The sequence below is a fragment of the Cyphomyrmex costatus genome, unplaced genomic scaffold (genome assembly GCF_001594065.2).
Source record: "Cyphomyrmex costatus isolate MS0001 unplaced genomic scaffold, Ccosl1.0 scaffold498, whole genome shotgun sequence".
NCBI lineage: Eukaryota > Metazoa > Arthropoda > Insecta > Hymenoptera > Formicidae > Cyphomyrmex > Cyphomyrmex costatus.
This window is the reverse complement of record NW_017279252.1, coordinates 111,883-134,050: the sequence shown is the minus strand read 5'-3', so window position 1 is coordinate 134,050 and position 22,168 is coordinate 111,883. Positions and strand designations below refer to the sequence as shown.

At 34.2% G+C, this 22,168-nt stretch overlaps 1 protein-coding gene across 1 annotated transcript in view; it reads left to right on the top strand.

The window, feature by feature from the left end:
- The first annotated feature begins 966 nt into the window (after nt 1–966).
- LOC108778220 (uncharacterized) overlaps nt 967–22,168 on the top strand; it is a 39,844-nt gene continuing 18,642 nt past the window's right edge. The window contains exons 1-4 of the mRNA XM_018545339.1: nt 967–1,059; nt 2,389–2,428; nt 5,594–5,718; nt 17,006–17,141. Of these exons, the coding sequence (XP_018400841.1) occupies nt 967–1,059; nt 2,389–2,428; nt 5,594–5,718; nt 17,006–17,141 (394 nt within the window). The remainder of the gene's footprint in view (nt 1,060–2,388; nt 2,429–5,593; nt 5,719–17,005; nt 17,142–22,168) is intronic.

Genomic DNA, 22,168 nt, shown 5'->3' with positions numbered 1-22,168 from the left:
ACACGTTGGTTTCAACATTACACGCACTCCTTCCTCTGTATAATTTCACCACAGAGAATTTCCTATTACAAGTTCCACAGACCTCCATTCTCGCGCTGTCTAATCGTTGAATTTCGCCTCGATTGCCCCGCGAATCTCATTCATCATTGTGACATTTTCCTCGATCTTACTAGCCCGAACAGTCTCGGTGCAACTTGATTTCGCGTTTATCAAATTGCAAATTGATTTCAAATTTTACTACGTACGAGCGCAACTGCTAGCATGTATTGCATTTTGTAACTTTTTAAAATAAAAAGATATACATTATACATTTAATGCCCATATAATATTAAACGTTATTTTATGCAAAAAATATAATATTACTTTAATTAATAATAAACAAATTTGCTAAATAAAATTTAAATACCGAGGATACATTTAACTGAAATTAAAATTGCACATTACCTGATATTACTACAATCATATTTGAGAATGAAGAAAAAAATAGGACAAGATAAGGATAATGATATTAAAATTATTAATTTTTCAATTGAATAAGAAATTTGCTTATTGACCAATTTTATATTAAAATATGTCAATAATTCGAAAGAAAGAACTTACTTTTATATCGACAATAGTAAAAAATGTATAAAATTGAAGATAAAATGGAAGCTCGAATAAAAGGTAGCAATAAAAGACGACAAATGATGGTTCGCGCAAAAAATACAGTCTATATTTGTAGAAGAAAGGCATTAAAATTGACAAGCGCGCAAAGAATTGGAAGAATATAAGTACATAGGCAATGAAGGGAGGAAGGAAGACGGAAGCTGAACGAAGAGAAGCGGAGGAAGATGCGCGAAAGCAGAGTGGAAGAGAGTGAGGGAGTGGAAGAGCAAAGAATTCCCGCAGGACACGACCCAGCAAATGAGCCGGAGAATGCAAATCAATCCCACGACGCGGCGCTCGAAATTGTGCACCTACGCTCGAATGCGGCAATCCCTTTTCCAGGGCTTTGCTGCACGTGCTGGTGGTGCGGCGTTACCGCCACCAACACACAGCCCCACGGAATGCCCCCCTAGGGTACGTCACTGCAACGGTGCAACGGCGCAATGAGACCGACATTGCAGCGGAGCGTGCATTATCGCGTCCGACGTGTCCGACGCGACCCGGAGAACCGCCTCCTCCTGCGCGATCCTCTTCGGGGAATAAACGTTTCCCCGACGCTACCTGTAGTAACACGACTTCGCTTGCTCTCGCGGAGCCTCTCAGTGCGAACCACGGCTCTGCGTTGGCGTACTCTGCCACATTTCTGAAACGACGCAATACATGCCAGACGGCCGGTGGCAATCACCAGACGGCCCCTTTACACACCACCTTAATACACATCGTATCTTCTTGCGCTAGTTTTTGTCGCTTTTCGCGATAGTTCGTTGCGCGCTGGAAAAAACGCAAAAATGGAACAAGTTTGCTCCGAATGGCAGAACGGATATTTTTAAGTAAGACTTGAGAGCTTAAGAACGAAATTCGCGAAGATCGTCTTATTTCTGAAACCCGTGTTTTAAATCTCATCGCTCTGGACAAGACTTTGACGTTTAAAGTTAGTTCTTTCTTTATTCATTCTTATGTCTTCATCAGATTTCGTGAAATTTGGCTTTATATGATTGTCACGGCAAATAAAGCGGTATTATTTCAAGAGTGGTTTGAGGGAACCTGTTCAAAGATTTAAAATAACAAAATACGAGAATTTATCTAAAAAAATATATTTCTAGAAAATATGAGATATACGTGTATTAATAATTCTACTTTTCATTTTTTTACCGTCACACTTTTGGTTTTATTCTTAGATGTATTATTATTTTAATTATATATGTTAATTTTTATTTTATCAAATTCTTAATTGGTTCGCGTTTCTTTCTTTAAAGAGAGCAGCTTTTCTGAGATTGATCTCATGGTGCCGCTATTATTTCGCGGTTTTTCTTTTTTGCAAGATAAAATCTTTAATTACAAGCTGCTTTTAAACTTTTCTGACACGCTCACTTTTAATCGTGATTTCAACTAATTGTGCCAAGAAAAATTCAACAAATGTTCCGATATTCACTTCAGAGATACTTAATTCTCCCATTAAAATCATTTGTCAGATAAGATCATATTAATAGAATATCTCGTAAACTTTCTAATGACGTCCGTTTGATGAATATAGATGGATCGGATGCGAGTCTGGAGAGAGGGCATATGCGGTTACTTTTGCAAACGCGTCACTCGTAAGAACATGGCGATGACGGGGTCGAAGAAGCGATTCCCTTTGTCCTAACCGGCGAACTAACCGCTCAAAAGGTTTATCGGAGCATGACCGAGAAACTCCATTGAAATGCAATTTAACGAGATGGAACAGTGGGGAAGGCTATCTAGAAGGGCGATTATAGCGAAAACGACAAATGCACGGTCGTCGAATAAGGTACCTCTTCCGACCGGATCAATCGTTCCGAACATAATATCAAAGATGGAATTTAATTGCGAATGAACATAGATATGAAGACGAATTTGTTACTCGGTTTCGCGACTAATTTGTTATTCGAATGCTGTAGCTTCTTGCTTTAATTCGTAGTTAATTATACACATAGATATCGTAACAAATTTTGTCTCATAACTTTAATAATTTCTATGTATTTTTTTTAGTGTAACGTATCCAAAGATCAGCGTAAAATACTCTCATGTATAGAATTATCGATTACTACGAACATGCAAACACAGCGTATAACGATTACACAAAAGCATACAAAACAATTTTTTGATTCGGAGATTAAATCACGATATTCTTATGTATGTATTTTGATACTCTGAAACCAATGTCCACACTGCTCCATCATGTTTAATTTTTTTATTGTAAATTCGCAATTTTCCAGTATTTTTAACCTACTAACTTGCATATTAATTTTAAGTTTGCATCGTTAAAAACTTATTTTCTCTTTTTTTTTTACCTCAGTTTACATATTAAAAAAACCAGACTATAAATGGCTCTAAAAAATACTGAAAAATTGAACTATTTTTAATGAATAAAAAAATTGTGATGTTAAGTAATTTGCATATCGGATTTTAGAGCGTTGAAATACGTAAGAATATCATAATCTAATCTTCGGTTCAAATATTAAATTCTATTTTATTAGTTATTAAACGTTACACAATTAACGCAGTAAGAGAGAATTACCTATTATATGCCATTTAATACACGTTATTTAACAAAAATGACGATGCAGGTAACTGATATTTTTTTATTTGATGTATTCCGAACACATCAAGGGTAATCTGCGATTAGCAAAATGACGGACTACCGCGACCGTGTGCTCTGATCATGGATATCGATCAATTATTGCAATAGTACTCGTTCTACATTCGAGTCTTGTCACGCGAACAGTCTCTTCGATCCTTCCTGCCGAACGTAATCACGTTAAAACAACATACGAGCTACGTTTCGCGAGTTCGGAAAAATCGCGTTTATGGTTGATGCCTCTAGGACCCGTCTGTTTCGGACGATCGTAAAAAGCTTCTGATTCGAGCGATTTTTCAAACGACACACTCTCCCTCTTTCCCTTTCCCCTCTTTCATATCAATGACATTTTATGACATTTGTGATCCGTCGTTACAGTCACCTACCAAAAATCTATATTTGTATTCTCTCGAAAGTTTAGTGGATGCATGCACTCTAAAATATATTGGTATGAATTTAACACCATGCTGTGCTAGTGTTGATATCAACACGATATTTAACACCACGGGTTTTAAATCCACATCGATATTTTTTAGGGTGTAGAAACACTGTGACGTCATTAAAATTGTACGCTTCATCTTCGCAATCTCGAGCAATACTCTCTCATGTGTCAGTTTAAGTATCCACACCATAAGGCGCAATTATACGATTAATATTTTATCACACGGAATTAGTAAATTTCGAAATGTTAATGTATTGCTCACCGCAAATGTGAATATGTAACGTCTATGTAAATTGCTTCCGCAAAGCTATTAAAATTTAATAAAGAGATATCGAACGGGCCACAGATGTCCCAAGCTCTAAACGCTCAATGGGGATCTGTTAATCGTACAGCAATAAGCAGCATGTTAAAGACTCGAGGTTCAGGGACAGTGCTACTACCAAAAGCGAGAAAGGACTGTTTCAATTAATAGCGCGATTCGACGATAGAAATAATCGAACGAGGACCAATTAAGGATACGATCTGAAGCCGGAGCACGAATGGGACGCGCGTTCATTTCACTTTTATTCCCAGCTCGTCAGTATTCGCTCGTTTCCACGACTCGTCTCTATTGTACCGAATGAACCGCAGAACCGATTAGCCCGTGGATACGTAAATTGCGTCCACGATAAAAGCGGCCTGTGAATAGGATGGGGGCGCCTTTCAGTAGCAGAGTAGGCGCATTGGTTGGCCCGTGCAGGTACCCATACTATTAGCACTGAGAACCTCACCGCCAATCTCCGATGAAGGTTCTAGATAACGAATCAAGTGTCGGCGCGTGCATAAACTCTTTCATGCGTGTTAATAAAACTGAATTATTATAAAAATTTAGATTTTAGTTGATGTGATAAAACTCTTGTGATAAAAAAACTTTTCGTAACTGCTTGCCAAATATAATTGGTAAACAGTTCTTGGATTTTATTAAAAACTTAACTGTTACAGAAAAAAATTAATTGTTGTTTTTCTCACGTACACTGGAAGTTTCAACTTTTAAAAGCAAAAAATAATGACTACTTGAAAATTTGAAACGCTTTCTTTATTTTTACATTCGTGAACAATTTATTGCGAACAATTTATTATGTGGAAAAGTTATTTGATGTTTATCGATGGAACCTATTTTTCACGGAAAAATTAAAGTTAATGCGAGTAAAATATATAACAAAAATAAGCTAATTTTAAATTCTAAAAAGAAGTTGTACGGATAAAAATCGTCTGATTAGATATTGATCAAGTTTATAATCATTTACATAAATGTTTGAAAGGTCACGGCAGGTCAGTAACCTAAAATAATTTATTATATTATATAATCTGTTTTAATATACCTATACATAAATGTTCAATTTTAGTAGAAGTTATTTAACGCACAAATAAAATAACAGCCTTACCAAATTAGAATTATCAAACATGTTTCTGTTGCAAACGGACTAATAGCTAGATAATGTGTTATGTACAAACTTTAATATTTATGTTTAATTAATGTATGTTATCAATATAATTTGCGATGTATTCAAAAGCACAATACATAGTAAAAATCATTTTATGTTTGTATTAAAATTTTGTTAAAATTTTGAGTTGAATTATCAACATATCCATGTGTTACTTTAATATAATTTGGTTTTGTGCTTTTTGAATATTTTGTATTTAGTTGATATTTAACATTTCTTAATATCATAACTGTGTAGTATATATATTATATCTATATGCATGGTAAAACAAAGCGCGAAACGCAGTATTTTGATACATTGAGAATATCGTAATAGTAAGGGATTCTGAATTGTCCGTAGAACGGTGTCTCAGATGTCTTTACTAATTCAGCAAACATCTGCAAAGTACATTTAATAATATGTCCTGCTCAATCTCCTGTTTCAGATATGATCGGGAGAGAGACCACCTCTATGGTATTACATGGTACAAGGACCACGAGGTATTCTACAAATACGTACTCCGAGATAAAAATCCCCACGTCTATGACGTCAATGGTGTTAAAGTTGACGTGAGTAAGATGCCCTCTCATGTCCTCCCATTGTAATTCAGCGTTATTATTTCTCGATTTCTATTGAATATTTTATTGAACATATTGTTTTCATAAAGAGCACTTCACTTATAAAATAATTGTTAAATTTTATGTCTTTGTATAGTAATTTTTATATATGTAAAAGTGGAATTGAGAAATCGACAAATATGTGACAAGTGTGCATGAAAGCAAACGAATAGTCATAGAAGTAAAGAATATATGTAATCCCCGAAATGCGAAATATTTTAACAGCAATGGATTAGTTTAAACCTAGATTTATGTTCACGTCTGTTTCGATAAATCATTCAATAAAACTCGAATTCGATGGCAGACACATGCAAATAAATCGAATTGAAGACCGCCACATCGCGGCGATACGTCATGGACGATGAATTTTGAGACAAATCTCGAAATCTATCGCGAGTACCCGATAAATTTTTCGAAGGCGACCTCCTGCAGATATGTCTTAAACGTCGATATATCCGGGATGCCGGGTAACAGGTTGGAGAGCCTCCGGGTCAAACAAAGTGGAGCTTTCGACCTGATCTACGATACCAATTTCATGGAAAAATCTTCGATTCGCTCGAGCATACGTAGTGAGAGAAGGGAACGAAAGATTTGCTCTAACGCAGGTTATAGAAATCGGAGCGGCGGGAAAACTATCGGTTCTCTCGCAAACGAAACCGCGAACGATGAGCAAACTTCGTTTCAAAAATATTTGTCTCGTCGCTCGATAAACGAAAACGGTCTTCCCGAGAAGGAGTTTAACGCACAAGCTTTACCAGCTGCTTTGTCGCCAGCAATAAAAACATTTGTTCGTCAAAGAAAAATATTATTTGCTGTATAATCCATAAAGAATCGAAGATTAAGAATTGGAGTCTACGTCTTTGTAGACTCTGATGACGTACAACGCCGTAAAATTATTATATTCGTGAACAAATTTTTTTATTATTTCTAAAATTATTGGAAATAGGATAAATGTTATGCTTGCGCTTATTATATTTACATATATATTTTTTAAAGCAAAAGAATTGATAAAGCTTTTTTTAAAAAGATATAGTTATATCTATGATATTATAATATAAAAAAATAATTATCTTAAAAGAATTTATATTTTCTTTTTAAGATAATATATTTAAAAAAATTATTAATTCTCTCTCTCTCTCTCTCTCTCTCTCTCTCTCTCTCTTTCTCTCTTTCTCTTTACTACAATCGAAGTCATGTACAATCGTGTAAGAGATAATTTAAACAAAAACTACCAAGAGTCCCCATCATATGTTTATCAATCCTTTGTCCTATTTTATATAGACTTGGCAAAAAATGGACCTGGGTATACCTACTATCAGGACCCGGTGTGGTTCCGTATATACGCGTGCAAGGGAATGTGCATCGTATATCATAGACCGCCATTGTGCTCAACAACGTACGCGGGAGCGCTCAAGTTTTACGGCTTTCCACAAAGATTTAGCGGCGCCAATCTACTCTTTATATTACAGTAGATGAGGCTGAATTCAGAGATCTTTGCGAAAAGAGATTGCACGAGGGCGATGCATCCCGCGCTGTCGTGACGCGATGGATATAGGTCGCGATACGTTCATTGAAAAAGGACGGGTTTTAATGGACACGCGATATCGGTGATCGGCTGATGTGATTACATGTCCATGAAACGGGAAAATCGAGTTGCTGCAAAATTCATATCTATCGATTTCTTTTTTGACTAACCATGTTTGACAGGAGCTATATTCATCGTTCAGTTTCAATCCCTTCAATCTTTACCGACAATATAAAACAGTAATGTTTAAGACGTTATCACATAATGCGGTTTTGTATGCAGCAATTTATATAATCAATACACATACATATAAAAACCGCTTTACTTGTATATAATACATGGAAAAGAGGATTTCTCACATAATTCATGAACCTGAAAGATAACAAAGAAACTTTAGCAAGTAGAATACTTTGTAAATATGTATGAATCAAATTCTTTGATACTCGCTCAATCTTATTTAATATAAAAAGCATAGAAAGTACAGAATTTTTAAAAAGCATCATTTATTTGCATTTATAAACTATTCTTTTTAAGCATGAAAGATTCTGTTTTAGCGTAATTTTCTTGATCTTATGATATTGCAATTTTTCTTTCCATCAAGTTTGCCCATGTTTAGTGTCAACACTTTATATGAAGCAAGATAAAAAATAAGATGGATAACTACATAAACTTCCCCTCTCTCTCTCTGTCTCTCCGTTTTCTTGTCTTACATTTTAATATCTATAGTCGAGATCCTTTTGTGTTGTGCGCAACAGGACAAGCTGTAAAACGCAATTACCTTTACGACTACATACTTGCTTTGACGTAGTACGCTTTGTGGTTGAGTACGTCAAGTGTACCCTTTTTAATATTTTAAGTATTACAAAATTTTCCAAATTATGAAAACTAGAATTTTCTTGTCTTTTATTTTAACGACGCGCAAAGTATTGTTAAATGAAGTCTGAATCACCTTTGATGTTAAAGAAATTTGTTGTTAATTTTTAAATAAACTGTAAAACAGAGAGATTTTATCTCATTATTTTTCATATATCTGTGGATCCAAAAGTAATAAATATCATAAATAATATTTTAATATTGATAGTATTCCAGATTTTTAATGCTATTCTTTAATTTATCTATATTTTTTATGTGTAATCATAAACGTACATTGTTCTCATTTGGTTAGTATTAAATCTCTCAATCTGATTGAAAAGGCAGGAGGACTTTCAATGAGCGTCGTACGATTATCAGACAGCATCTGGTAATTGAAAAATCGTTTGATGACATTTACACCGATAGGAGAAGCTCAACCGTACACCACGTACGTTAACATGGCGTATTGAATTGTCGGAGGTAACTGAGTTTACAGGGAATTGCTCGTTCGACCGTGAAGGAATCGTATCGTCGCTCTCCGAGAAAGGACTAAAGTGAAACTGCACCGCTCACGATACGGGGCGAGAAAATGTGGACATCGCGAAAAGAGAGGCGTCAGATCGGACTAGAGACATGTAACCACATATATGTGAGAAATTCGTGTAAAATATTTCAATTTATTCTGGGTCGCGAGAGGTTGCGCTCGCGTCGCGTGTTCAACGGTACCGCATGTATATGTATGAACAAAGTCGCGCAATAATAAAGCGTCACACTCAAAGCTATAATAAAAATAAAACTCGACTACCCATCGTGTTGTAGATGGGCTTAGTTATGGAGAGTGGTGTTATACGCGATCGTGGTATTATGCGCCATGATAAAAAGGACCATCGTAATGGGAATGCGGAAATGCGCAAGGCAAAGAAAAACGAGAAACGACGAGAACTGTTCTGGAAATACGCGTGTACTTTTCTTTTAAATTCCACAGCAGGGAAACTACTAATGACAAAAAAAAGTATAACGAAGAGTTACGAAATGTAACAAAATATAACGGAAGTCCGTTGACTATCGTCAACGTGCTGTATCTCGCGGGATGGAAATATAATTTAAGATTTAATTGCCAATACACAGAATTAAAACGGTCGATCTGGCAAGCCAGTTTTCTTGGGACAAGTATTAAATATTTGCAACGTTTACTTTAAAATTTATCGAGATAAATTTAGAACATATTCGGGATCAATACAAATTAATTAAGAATTCAAAAATACTGAAGATGGAAATGCATTTAACATTGAATACTGGAATACAGTATTTCTATCTGCCAGAAAAGTTATATATCGATTCTTCACTTACAAAATATTTAGCAAAATTAGTAAAAAAAGTTTTTTATAACAAGACATTCTTAGATGATCAAGCAACTCTTCACCTATAAGAATAGTATAACTAAAAAAATAGTATAAATAAATAAGAACATTACACCAATTTCGAGTGGTAAATTTTTAATTCACCGATTAAATTAAAAAGATAATATTAAAAGTAAAAAGATGCAGGAACTAAAAGAGGTTCCGAGATACTTCATACAGTGCCAAGATGTGAATTCCTGTGGCGTGTAGCACAGGTTAGTTTTCATCGAAAAATCGGCCGATATGATCGTAAGCCATCGCATCGCGTTTGTAAAATATGTAAGGTCCAACGTCCCCGCGACGTTGCGAAAGATCGTCTCGATTCTCGAGACGGTGCGTCCGCTTCCGATTCACGTTTTCGATGGCACGAAAGTTCCGCCCTTCTTGGCGCTCGTTAATATCGTCCGACGTGTAACGAGCATTACGTGAGCCGAATCGGTTCATCCCCTTTGCCCACCTAGCCGCCGATCTTTCGAACCTTCTGTATTGGATAGCGGACTATTAATCTGGCTCGGTCCAATAGTTCCTCGATATCAGCGGAGAAAACTCTTCGTGGACAAAAGCGATCATGTCTACTCGCCGTCGCCGTTGCGCTTGATTTCTAGCGCGTATTAAAGTGTAAGAAACCACGCAAATTTAACAGGATATGACATCGTTAATCGCAGAGCGAACAAAAGAAATTGTAAAGTATCCTACCCCCCCTTCCTCCTCCTCGATATCCTTTATTATAAATACCTCTTCCTTTGGTTCTTATCCACATAATTTTTATAAATCTGCTGGTAATTTTTCTCATATCTTTAATGAATCTCTTTCAATTTATTATTGAATTACAAAATATATCTTCCAAAGTTGGAAAATTATCCCTAATTACATTACGAATTAATGTTCACTTTTTGACTAGAATTAATTCCCACGGGATGCTTTTTTTAATTGGAGATCGAATTATTTTAGTGCAAATCTTTTAAGTACAGAAAAAATAGAGTTTATGTCAAATATTTTCGATAAATGTAAAAAAAAGATTGTTTATAAAAATAGCATCGTATATTTAGTGAACATCGTAGTATATTCTGATTATGATTTATAGACGAAAATACCTATCTGTTTTTCTTCGAAGTTTATAGAGAGGAATTTATGGAAGAAAAACAAGATGATATATACGATAAACCATTCATTGGATATGAATTGTGATCGTTTTGACCGTTTTCTTGTGTCATCGTTAAGTTAAAATTATTATGATTGCATAAGAGAAGCTTTATATAACAATCAATTTTTGATAAATCATTGAAATATTGTGCCGTTAAAAATCTCGTCCGTATTTTTTCTGATATTACTGTAAATGGTGCATTTTCTCTTGTAACTATTGTCAGTTCGTAGAATATGATTCGACCGAGAACTTGAGTTAATATACTTTTTCTCATCCTGCAATCATCATTTCATGCATATTCTATCCTAATATTCCCTTAACGAATAATACGGATAATAAAGTAGCATTATAACGAATCTCCCAGCTTGGGGCAGTCCTGGAATTTTTCTAGATTTCCAGACGCGTGAAAGGGCAACTAATGTAAAAATTGTTTTCACCTCGCCCGTTCGCGTAATCGCGTTTACCTTCATCGGGCGCGGATGCATCCGGCTTGAATGGCGCTCGCTAATTCGCCGTAAAACCGAGAGATTCCGAGGTGCTTGGTAAAAATGATGAAAAAGATGAGCTACGCAGGAACGTAGCTGAGAAAGGAAGGCACATGGATATAAAGTAAGCAAGAAAGAAAGAATAGGACGAGAGAGAGAGAGAGAGAGAGAGAGAGAGAGAGAGAGAGAGGGAGGGGGGGAAGTAACACGCGGCTTTGAAATTACCTGCCAACTCGAGTCTGAAATTTCATCGAAAACGAATCAACAGCTGGATCTTTCGCGATGTGCTAGAAGCGCGTACCTACATTCTAGGTAAACTTTCTATCTTTCTTAATCCTTCTCTCTCTCTCTCTCCTTCCCTCCTTCCTCATCTATCTATCTATTTCTCCATCTATCTATCTGACTCCCCTTCGTTCAAGTTCTTGGACAGAACTTCCGTAGCGATGCCAACAAACAATCTCGGATGCTTTGAGGAAGTTATCGTGCGTTTCTCTCCTCGCTGTCGACTGCTTTTTCGACTCGGTCCAGTAAACCGCTAGTTTATGGAGTCTCTTTTAACCAAGCTCGCGAATGTTGGTTTTCCTTGTAGAAATCTGCTATTATTGAAACATTTGCAGGTCGTTAATCAATCATCTCGAATAATTAATACCGAGTTAACGATTTCTCTTTGGAATTATAATTTTTCTTATATGAGGAAATATAACAATCACAAAATTTTCATTATATTAAATTCTCCTGCATCAAAATTCTTCTTACAACTTCTTCTTCAGAGAAATTAAAAGATAGAATTGATCAGAATTAGAAATTAAAAGTTAATATAATGGATTTCAATTGGCAAGTCTTTCGAACGATATTCTCGATACAAATACGTGCCTACCTTGACCTTTTAGTTTATCATTTCAGAACAGAAGCAAAACGTTTGAGGAACGAGTTGCCGCCGGTGGGAAATATTGTCGGCGGTAATACGATTCTCACGGTTTCTGCCGCCCGCCGTCATTTTCCCTCTTGTTTTCGCGAAACTTTTCTCGAGGGACGTAAATTGATTTGTCGGCGTAAGAACTCTATGTCCGACAGCGCCTTTACTACGAGATAAACGTCAACGTTGCCGCGTAGGAACCATGTCGTTTATACTTCGTGACTTCCTCCACGTGATCGCGCGGTTGGCGCGCCCTTCCTTCCTCCCGTTTCCGTTCCTTGTGGAACTCGCGTTTGTACTTCTCCATTGCTGGAAAAATCTCTGGACGTGTTACTGCTGGTAATAAAATTCTCCCGGACATACGAAAGAGCGTATTACTCGACCTTTACCCTTATGTACGGTCATTCGACTTTTCGATCCTACTTCGACTCGTCTGAATTTTCTCATAAAAATAATCGCCAAGTAGATATACAGTATATTTCGTTTATAAAATTTTTCTTCGTCATTGTCATCGTTAGTAAAAATACGTAATTCCGACAAACGTTGTTACAAGAACGTCTCTTTTCATTAAATATTTAAACTAGCGGAGAAAGATATATAATTTGAAACTTACTCGTTGAATTGAAGTATTAATAATTAAGAAAATATAGAGCGTGTTTAAATATATTTATTTCTAATAATATATTACATTTGCTATAGTTAAACAAGAATTTATTTTAAATTATTATCGCACTGAAACATAAATTCAATCCTTTTTCCAGTTACCAAATTAGTTTTAAAGAATCACACAATGACACGATATATTATATACAAGGTTAGAAAAAATAACGCGTTATTTATAACACCGTTATCGTTTTTTATACCAGTAACGATCGTTTCTTTTCTCTGTAACGATAACGGTAACGTCGTTATATTTTTACAGTAATGGTAAGTTCAGCTGTTACTTTTATCGTTATTTTGATCCCTTCTTATTTTTATAACTATATATAATCAATAAATTGTATTATTTTTAATTGGCTAAAAATATCTCATGATAAAAATTTAAATATCGAAAAATGTTTTCTATTTTACACACACATACGCACACACATATATTTTAGGGTCTCTTTCATCAACCTCGGTTAAGCTAACTGACGACGGTTATATGGGATGTTCAGTGTACTTATATAACCATCAGTTAGTTTAATCAATGAGAGGCTTTTTTCTGATAATCATTGCCACTATTGGAAATCCATAAAATATATTTATATATCTCTATGTAATATAAACTATAAATTTTCTTAAATAAATATTGGAATACATTCTTAATTACGACATTAATGTTTATAAATGATGTTTCATAAAAATTTTTAATAAAATCTGTGTTTATAAATTATAATCTAATGTTCCAAAGTATATATTAAAATGTAAAAAAATATACATAAAAATATTATTATAAAGCAAATTATTGAAGATTTATTAGATATAAGTTTAATGAAAAATTCACTAAATTTTTACAATTAATTATTAAATAATGTATTTTTAAAAAATTATAAATAATTAATTTTTCAATAGTATCTTATTACGTTAACTTGCAAAAAATTAAAGAAAAAAGTAACAAATTCTTACCTTTTAACTTTTAAGTAACTGTAATGATAACACGTTATTTTTATAAAGTAACGTTCCAGTAACCCAGATTACAATGAAACGTGAAACGTTATTACATAAAACTGGCAATATAATTTTCTAGACGAGTTTTCATTTACATCGTCTCAGATTTCACATTCTTAAATTTATAGCATCTTTAACACTTTCACTATCTTTGAGGGTGTTTGGTAGATCTTCGAAAGAGACATTGCTTACTTACTTCCTCACGGTTGCGAAGTTTTATCGCACCCACGAAAGGTATTTCCTGAAAAGTTTTCGGATACCGCGGATTTCTCCCGCATCAGGGTACCACAGCACGATGCCTTTCTATCGGTAACGGCGTTTATCTTTCTCACCGTTTCTCTACAACGTACATTCTTCTTTCATCCGATCCAATATAATTCTACGATCGCTCGTGTTAGGTATTTCAGGATAAGCCTCTTGATAATTTATCGACAAATAGACGATTGCTGCAACAATGAATCAGCGCACGTACACATATCAGGTGTCCCATTTTCTACGTAACTATTTTCGATTACTAGTTGGATAAAGAGAAAAGTTTTTTTTAACTGAAAATCACTCTACGAGAGGAACATTTTTCATGACACGCGTAATTTTGCTTTAGGTAACTTTGTTGTAGTTATTTTTTAAATTTAAAATATTTATTTTTTAATAATTATTTTAGGATTTTAAATAAAATTAGGTCGGAAAACTAAAATTGGACGTATATATAAATTGAACATACCTATTATAACCATGAAAAAACAATTATAATAAATTTAAATCTTTCTAACAAATAAGTTCTATCAAACTTCTTAATATATATGTAGGAAAATTTAATTTTTCTACTCAGTCTGTAAACAAATTATTCTAGTGGAGTTTTAGTCCATTTCTGGACTATTTGTTATTAATAATATAATGTAAAAACCATACAATTATTACAATCTATATGCAATTATTCAGTAAATCTATCTCAGGAAAATCTTATTCGTTATTTTAAAAATCAGTTTCGAAACTTTTAGTTCTGTTGCGAAACTGGGAAGTTGTCATAGTGAACATATCTGCAGTGTATTTTCCATAAACTCGAATAGCAAAGAAGTGTTCCAATTTTCCGCTTCGTGAACATCCAAAGACTCGCTTCTCCGCCGCATAATTCTTAAACTCGTTGCACCGACCTACTATGGACCAGTTACGATGAGATACGCGATATATATATATATATATATATATATATATAAATTATATATATATATGTATATATGCCGTTATAAATGGAATAAGCACGTATATTTGCTCGCTCGTTTAAGTGCGCATATATATTTCTTTATATACGATCCAAGTGCCAGCCGGATCGTTCCATATAAAATTGAATTTCCATATTTGCCTTTTAGATAGATGGACAAAATTACTTTTATAAATTTGGAACAGCTCAATTTCTTAAGCTGTAATTGAATTAAATTATTGTATCATAATTACGTAACAGATTGATTCTAACCATTTAAAACTATGAAAAAAAGAATATTTGCAATTCACTTAAAAATAAAAAGCAGACTTTTCTTTATATTTACACATCGATATTGTTCCAATATCGAATTCACTAGTTTTACTTTATTCGCTGCAAGCTCCATTTTTACTCTTTTCATCTTTCCTTTTTTTATTCGAAGATTTTTGCATTTGAAAATCGACGAGAAAAAAGAATAATTCCATTTGGCTATGTCATTTTTACGTAAGAGCTTGACACAATATGGAGTCTTTTCGACAATTTTATAATAGCATCTTGTCAGCATGTTATACAAAAATTTAAAGAAAATTATTCGTAGAAAAATTTTTATACCTCTTACAATTAGATATACAACTCGTAAAAGTTCCAAATCCGTTAATTTGTTCTCCACTGGCGCATAAGTTTGAACAGAGTACAACAAACGAGCGTTTTAATATAATAAAAAACGAACGAGCGTTGGGGTCTTTTAAAGTCGCAGATCACAAAAGTCCGCAAAAAGAAAACAACTCCGTAATCATGCGCGATCTGCGGCTGCCATTTGTAACGACGTAACTGCTCCGGCACGATTCACTGCTCTAAAAACGAAATGACTCGTAAAGTCGATGTCCCGCCGCTCCGCCTTACGGTAATGATACGAATTATTATACCTTGACTAAACGCTGTCAAATAGCTCGGAAGAATCGCGAAGTTCGTCAAGTCCATCTTTCGCCACTTCATTCTTAGTAGACATATCTTAAAATATATCTTCTTTTCTCGAGTTTAACGTAATTTATCTTCATTTGCGATATTTTCAAACTTTTATAATTTTATTCCAGTAATAGTTCCGCAATAGTAGATTCGCTCTTAAAAATAAAATTGCATGCACTGTGCAAATCAAATGCAATACGTATCTTTCACCATTTTTCCCGATATTTGAAACGTTTCTTCTTTTCATTTCTAATGCAACCTATTTTTATTTATTAAATTTTTAAACTTTTATATTTCTCTTTAATAATTGACAAGGAAAAATTTATTTTCTAAATAAATTATCGCATAAATTACATAAATATAATAAATGCTTTTCGTCACTGTAAGTGTAACTCATATAACACACACATCTTTTTTTACTTAATTTATTTTTAATCCTTAAATGTCACTCTATTAGGACAACACACTATACATAGATATACGAAATGGCATATCCACTCAATTTGATTGCTTATAATTTTCATAAAAATAATTATATTATGAAAAAATTTTTCTATTGAAATGCCAGATATTAAAGAACATAATGATATCAAGCTAATGAACGTATCTTTAGTAATAAAAAAGTTATAAGCAATGGAAGAAATATTGGAAAAGCATTGGAAAAGAAAGCCAGGTATGCCATATCCAAAAGACGTTTAATATATAATTTATCTTCATTGGAATATTATTTTTTAAATTGATATTTCCAACTCTTCGTAATAGTTCACAGTTAAAACTTCGGCACGCTTATAGAAACAAGTCTGCGCAATCAAATGTGATAAGTGAGAAAGGAAAAGACTTAATATAACATTTCAAATCATATTAAAATTAGTTAACGAGTAGCTATTATTCCCTAGACAATAAAATTATTTGTCGTCATTATGATATCAAAATGGCATCTATGATGGCATTTGGATGTCAAAATGACAAATAACATTAGCCTGGGTCGAATAGAGTGTTTAAATAGATTAATGTAATTTTTATTTAAGAGTAACATCCGTTAATTTTTTAACGCATCATTTCTTACGATTCGTTGTAAAACGAGGTCGCACTCTCTGTTTCAGAAATCTCGCTCAGATGATCAGACAGTGACGCTGCAGGACGCAAACCTTCATGCCAGCGGCATGTACAAGTGCGAAGTTAACGGGGAGGGGCCGAGCTTTAATACAGTCAGCGCCGAGGCAAGAATGGAGGTCATAGGTGAGTGAGCCGGTGTCGCGTTTAATTAATAATGCTTTGAACGCAACCGCGTCGTTGTCTATCCTTTGGTAACTCGACTAAAGACTACGACGTGGTCGAGTTCGACAGTAGTATGCTAAAAGCGAGAGAGAAAGAGAGAACCATCGCATCGTGATGAAGGAAACTATAGGAGTAGATACTTGCAGCTATCTTTCGTGACGTTCCATCATCCTTGACGGTGGAATGAGTCCTCCATTCTAACTGTGAATTCGCTACCGCGTTTACACGTTCATCTAGCTACGATGGACCGATTAGTTCGCGAAATTAACGGCAACTCACCACCAAAGTGCTGGCGATATCAGATTACAGAGCCGTGTAAGTTTGCAAGTGTTACTGAGATTTGGTATTATTCGCAAGACAATCTAGTAGTCGGAGAATGTGTTAATTACCGAATGTCAAGTTCGTCTTATTGAAATAGCTGCATATTAATAAGATTAAACGAATGGTAAATATATAAAGGATCATTGATAACTTTGATAGAGAGAAATGATAGAGTCAATTGAAAATAATCGAAATGTAATCGAGAGTATAATTAAAAACAATTGTATTATAAAAGATCGAATACTGCAATTTAAAATGTTTTAATTCTGATTAATATGTATATTTTAGGGTAAGAAATTTTAAAAATATAAATTTTTAATGGAATATGGTTATATTTTTCCAAATTGCTATGCAATGTAAATTTTACATCCATCTCTAGAAATACAAATTCTACACTTATTACAAAAACATACAATGTTATTATTGAAGTTATTAAAAAAAAAATTATCATTTTAATGAATGAAATAATAGCGTAAAATATCAAATTATAAAATTGTACATGTTATATAATTATACTTTTCCTTTAATTTGAATGTTATATTGGCATAGGTATTTCAGATTTTCCATTACCTTGTAACGGATAAAAAACAGCCATATAATCGCTTCATTGATTAGATGGACAAACAGATAATCGTTTGCTCCACTGACCAGTTCAAGCGGGTAAACGAATAACAGTTTGATTGATTAATCGTTCAGCTCTTTATTTGATTGCGCCATCGAACGCACGTACATACGCGTCCGTGCGGAGTTACAAATTCATCAATAATCTGCACTGAAAACGTCATCTACTCTCTTTTTTGCTTGTCTGTTATTCATTTGTTATTTGATCTCTGTGTATCCTGCGATTTCTGAATGCGAGCGCTTTTACCAGCTACACGATACAGCATCGATATGGTGTAATATTGCAAATATGACAGATTTATCCCGTGACAAAGCAAAAATGTAAAATAGAGTAAACCGGACACGCGCGATTCTGTCATATTACGCTAATTTTCTTTTTCAAGACTGTACTTCTCCAAATTGTGTTAATCGCGACACGTGACTCCCACGTGACATTTCAGATATTGACCGATCAATCCATGGCGGATACGCAATCCATACAGCCGTGCGCGTAGGTGCGTATGCCGTTCTTACGAGGATCAAAGGAAGCGTATCTAATTATCTCAAGCACACGCTAGATGCGGTATCCGTTGCAATAGGATTATCATACGGTCAAAGTGGGCGATACATGGTACATAGTGGCTCTGAGTTGGATATTAACTCACCTCAGCGTAGACGGTACGACAAGGGAAGGTAGACACGATTACGAGGGACTCGTCCTGCTATTGGCAGACGTAATCGTCTTATAATTATTTCGCCACAACACAGTCTACCTTTCGTAAATGAATATAATTCATGAACGGCATGGTGTGTGCTGCGGTAAACGAATTTTGGAGTTATTGCGGAAAGAAAATACTGTCGAGAAATGTAAACAACAATACGTATACATTAAGCACATTTATCCTTCAGTTAATTCTTCAAACGGCTATCCGCTCGCGCGGAAGTTACGTTGCATGAAACAAAAATAATTTCGCGTATGTCGTTAACAATTCAATAAAGAAGATACATTTAAAAACGGACGTGTAATTCGCTGGCTGAAATGTAATTAATAGAATTTAATAATTTTATATTTTGTTTTGTCGGTACCGAAAAATATAAAGCATGCAATAAGAGCCTACGGGTCACAAAAACAATTTTGATTGAAAAAATAATTACTTTTTATGCGATATAAATAACAGTTTTACGGTGCGCTCTCAAAAATTTATACATAGAAATATACATATATAATATATTCATAATATTTAATTGCAATGTATATACTACTAAATGTGTTTAGAATAGCTTACATATTTTGAAAAAAAATTCATCATCTTTATTTACTAATATTGAAACTTTAATACAAATAAGGAAAATAACCTTACATTTGTTTAAAATCGATTATGATGCTTATAATAATATGTAAATTTTTCGAATATAATATAGTAATATATATATAATTAATTATATAATATATAATATAATATATAATATAATATAGTAATATACCATATATGTAATTTTTCAAATATAATATATATAATGAGGGAGAAGTCGCTTATATCGTATCCCCTAATGCTTAGACAAAATTGTATAACAAAAGTATCAAAGAGATCAGAATATATCTGTACTTACATTAAACTTTGGTTCATTGACAATAAAATAAATCAGACACCGAACAAAATCAATTTTGAATGTCACTCGTAAACAGATGACTCAAAGACAAAACAAAAATGATAGTTATTTTTATCCCATATTACTAGCGTCACATCACAGTATTATTACCTTTAAAAAAAAATGTTTCGTTTAGAAAATATATACAATAGAGGTACGATTTAACCATCGGTACGACTTAGTCAATGCCACTCTATTTTTTAATTCTATAAACTGCGCGCTGATTCAATTTGTCGTACTTGAAACGCAATCATAAACTGAACTATAAGAAATAATATTACAAATTCAATTGACTGTCAATTTAATACCGCTGCTAATATAGTAATATAATAATAAGCAACTTAAAAATTACATATTCCAAATTTATGAGAGGTAGTACATATTATTCAAAGCATCAAATAAATGATACAAAATCGCGTGATGAGGTTTTTTAAAGAAAAATTTAATATAGAAGAGTAAAATTAATTATTACTTCGGTTTCAAAAGCACTGAACGAATGGAATCTCACTCTAAAGAATATTTATAATCTTTCTTTTAAAGATTGAAAATCCTGCCACTCTCTCTCTCTCTCTCTTTAAGAAAGCTGAATTTTCATTCTTTAAAACGAGATTCCATTACAAAGAATTTAGAGAGAATAATGTGTTTTTATTTATTTTATGAATATCAAAAGCTGTTGTTTAGTGCTTTTAATACTTGAAATAATAAAATTTTAATACTATATTAACTAGTATTAAATTGGATGTTTGTAAGGGTCGCTAATGCGAGAAGGTTAATCGCACGGGAGTCAGTATCACGTGTGCTTTCCGACATCTCGCTGAGACGCGAAACGTGCCAACTTGCAGAATTCCGAAAGAAAAAGACCACGCCGTTATTTCTCGTCGTGTCGCGTCATTCGGTCGACTTAAGAAAGAGAAAATGGAAGGCAACGAATGTGCGTTTTCACCCGCATTCCCGCGAAAAGCATGGAATTCATCCGGGTGGCGTGCGAAGCGCGGGCGTTAAAGTTTAAGTGTGCATAAAGCCGTCGAAACGCGATAAATATTACGGCATCGTAAGTCTTAAGCCGTAACTAGGCGCCGTCGAGGCCGCTACACCAAAGAAGACGAAAAAAGAGAGAGAGGCTCAGGATGTTGCGCGCGCCAGTGCAAGCAAGACAGTCGTTGAAGAAAGGTGGTAGGATAGATGGGGGAATTTTAAGATCGTTGTGGAAGCCTCGAGGAGGCCTGTCGTCGTGCCAAGTTTCGCGGGCCTGTCGGCTTTTCGTCTCTCACTGCATCTTTGCGACGAAATTTCCTCCCTCGTGCTGCTGGCTCGCGAAAAGATCGATAACCCGTGTCGTTCGCCTTGCGGCCTTTCACTCGCGATTGCAGCGAATCTTTAGCTGTGAACCGTCACGAAAAATTCAGTATAATCGGACACGGAGATACAGAAATAAAATATCCGATTTTCTATCAAACATGTATAAATGTAAGATAAAACCACAGCTGGATTTCGTATTGGAGATAATTTAGCTTTTTTTGCTGAAACATATGCCCGAACATAGCTATTCTTTTTTGTTTGCATAAAAATAGATATCTGATTACGTTTTTGTAGTTGATTAATCAACTACAAAAACGTAATCAGACATATATTTTTAGAAAGGAAAAAAGCAACTTTTTTCTTTTTTTTTTTTTTTATCTCATCTCTTCTCACTAATGTGCAAATTCGATCGCGTTCTCGATGTCGAGCGAGTGCGTTTCAACAGAAGTAAACGAGTGTGAATTATTCGAATTTACTTTGTCGCCATACTCGACAAGACGATAACTTTATTGCCAAACGTTAAAACATGCTAAGAGTTAATTGCGTGGGAACTTGCTTTGTTTGTTCGATTAATATCTGTGTTCGCTACATATTTGTCATGTCAATATTAATTATTTCATTTTTGCAAAAAAAAACATTTTTTTGACAGCATCCAAAACTCTAATTATAAATTTCAATTATATTTTGTGCTTTTCATAATGTTATCATTTGTTGGTCCATTAGAAACTCGATAGAGCTTTATAAAAAAAATTCAAGAGTTTTTATTGTATACATTCTTTAAAAAATATGTTTTCACTCTAACATTTTATTTAAACTGATTAAACGTATAATAAAACGGTAATAAACATACTCATAATTACTAAACTAATTGAATAATAATCCGGTTCATTTGGAATTAATCAGTTGTGAAAATAGAAACAAATAAAATGCATTTGTTAGTTGGAAATGATATTAACGCAGCTTCCGGCGGAAACGTCAGTTGGATAGAATCGCAAGGATGGTTATTGTAAGACCTGGAATGGCTTCGTTGAATATTCCGAACGGAGTGTCGCGGTGGCTTTAGAAGCTTATCTAGAAGATGCACTTTTATCGGGATAGTATCTTTGAGAGTGATTTTG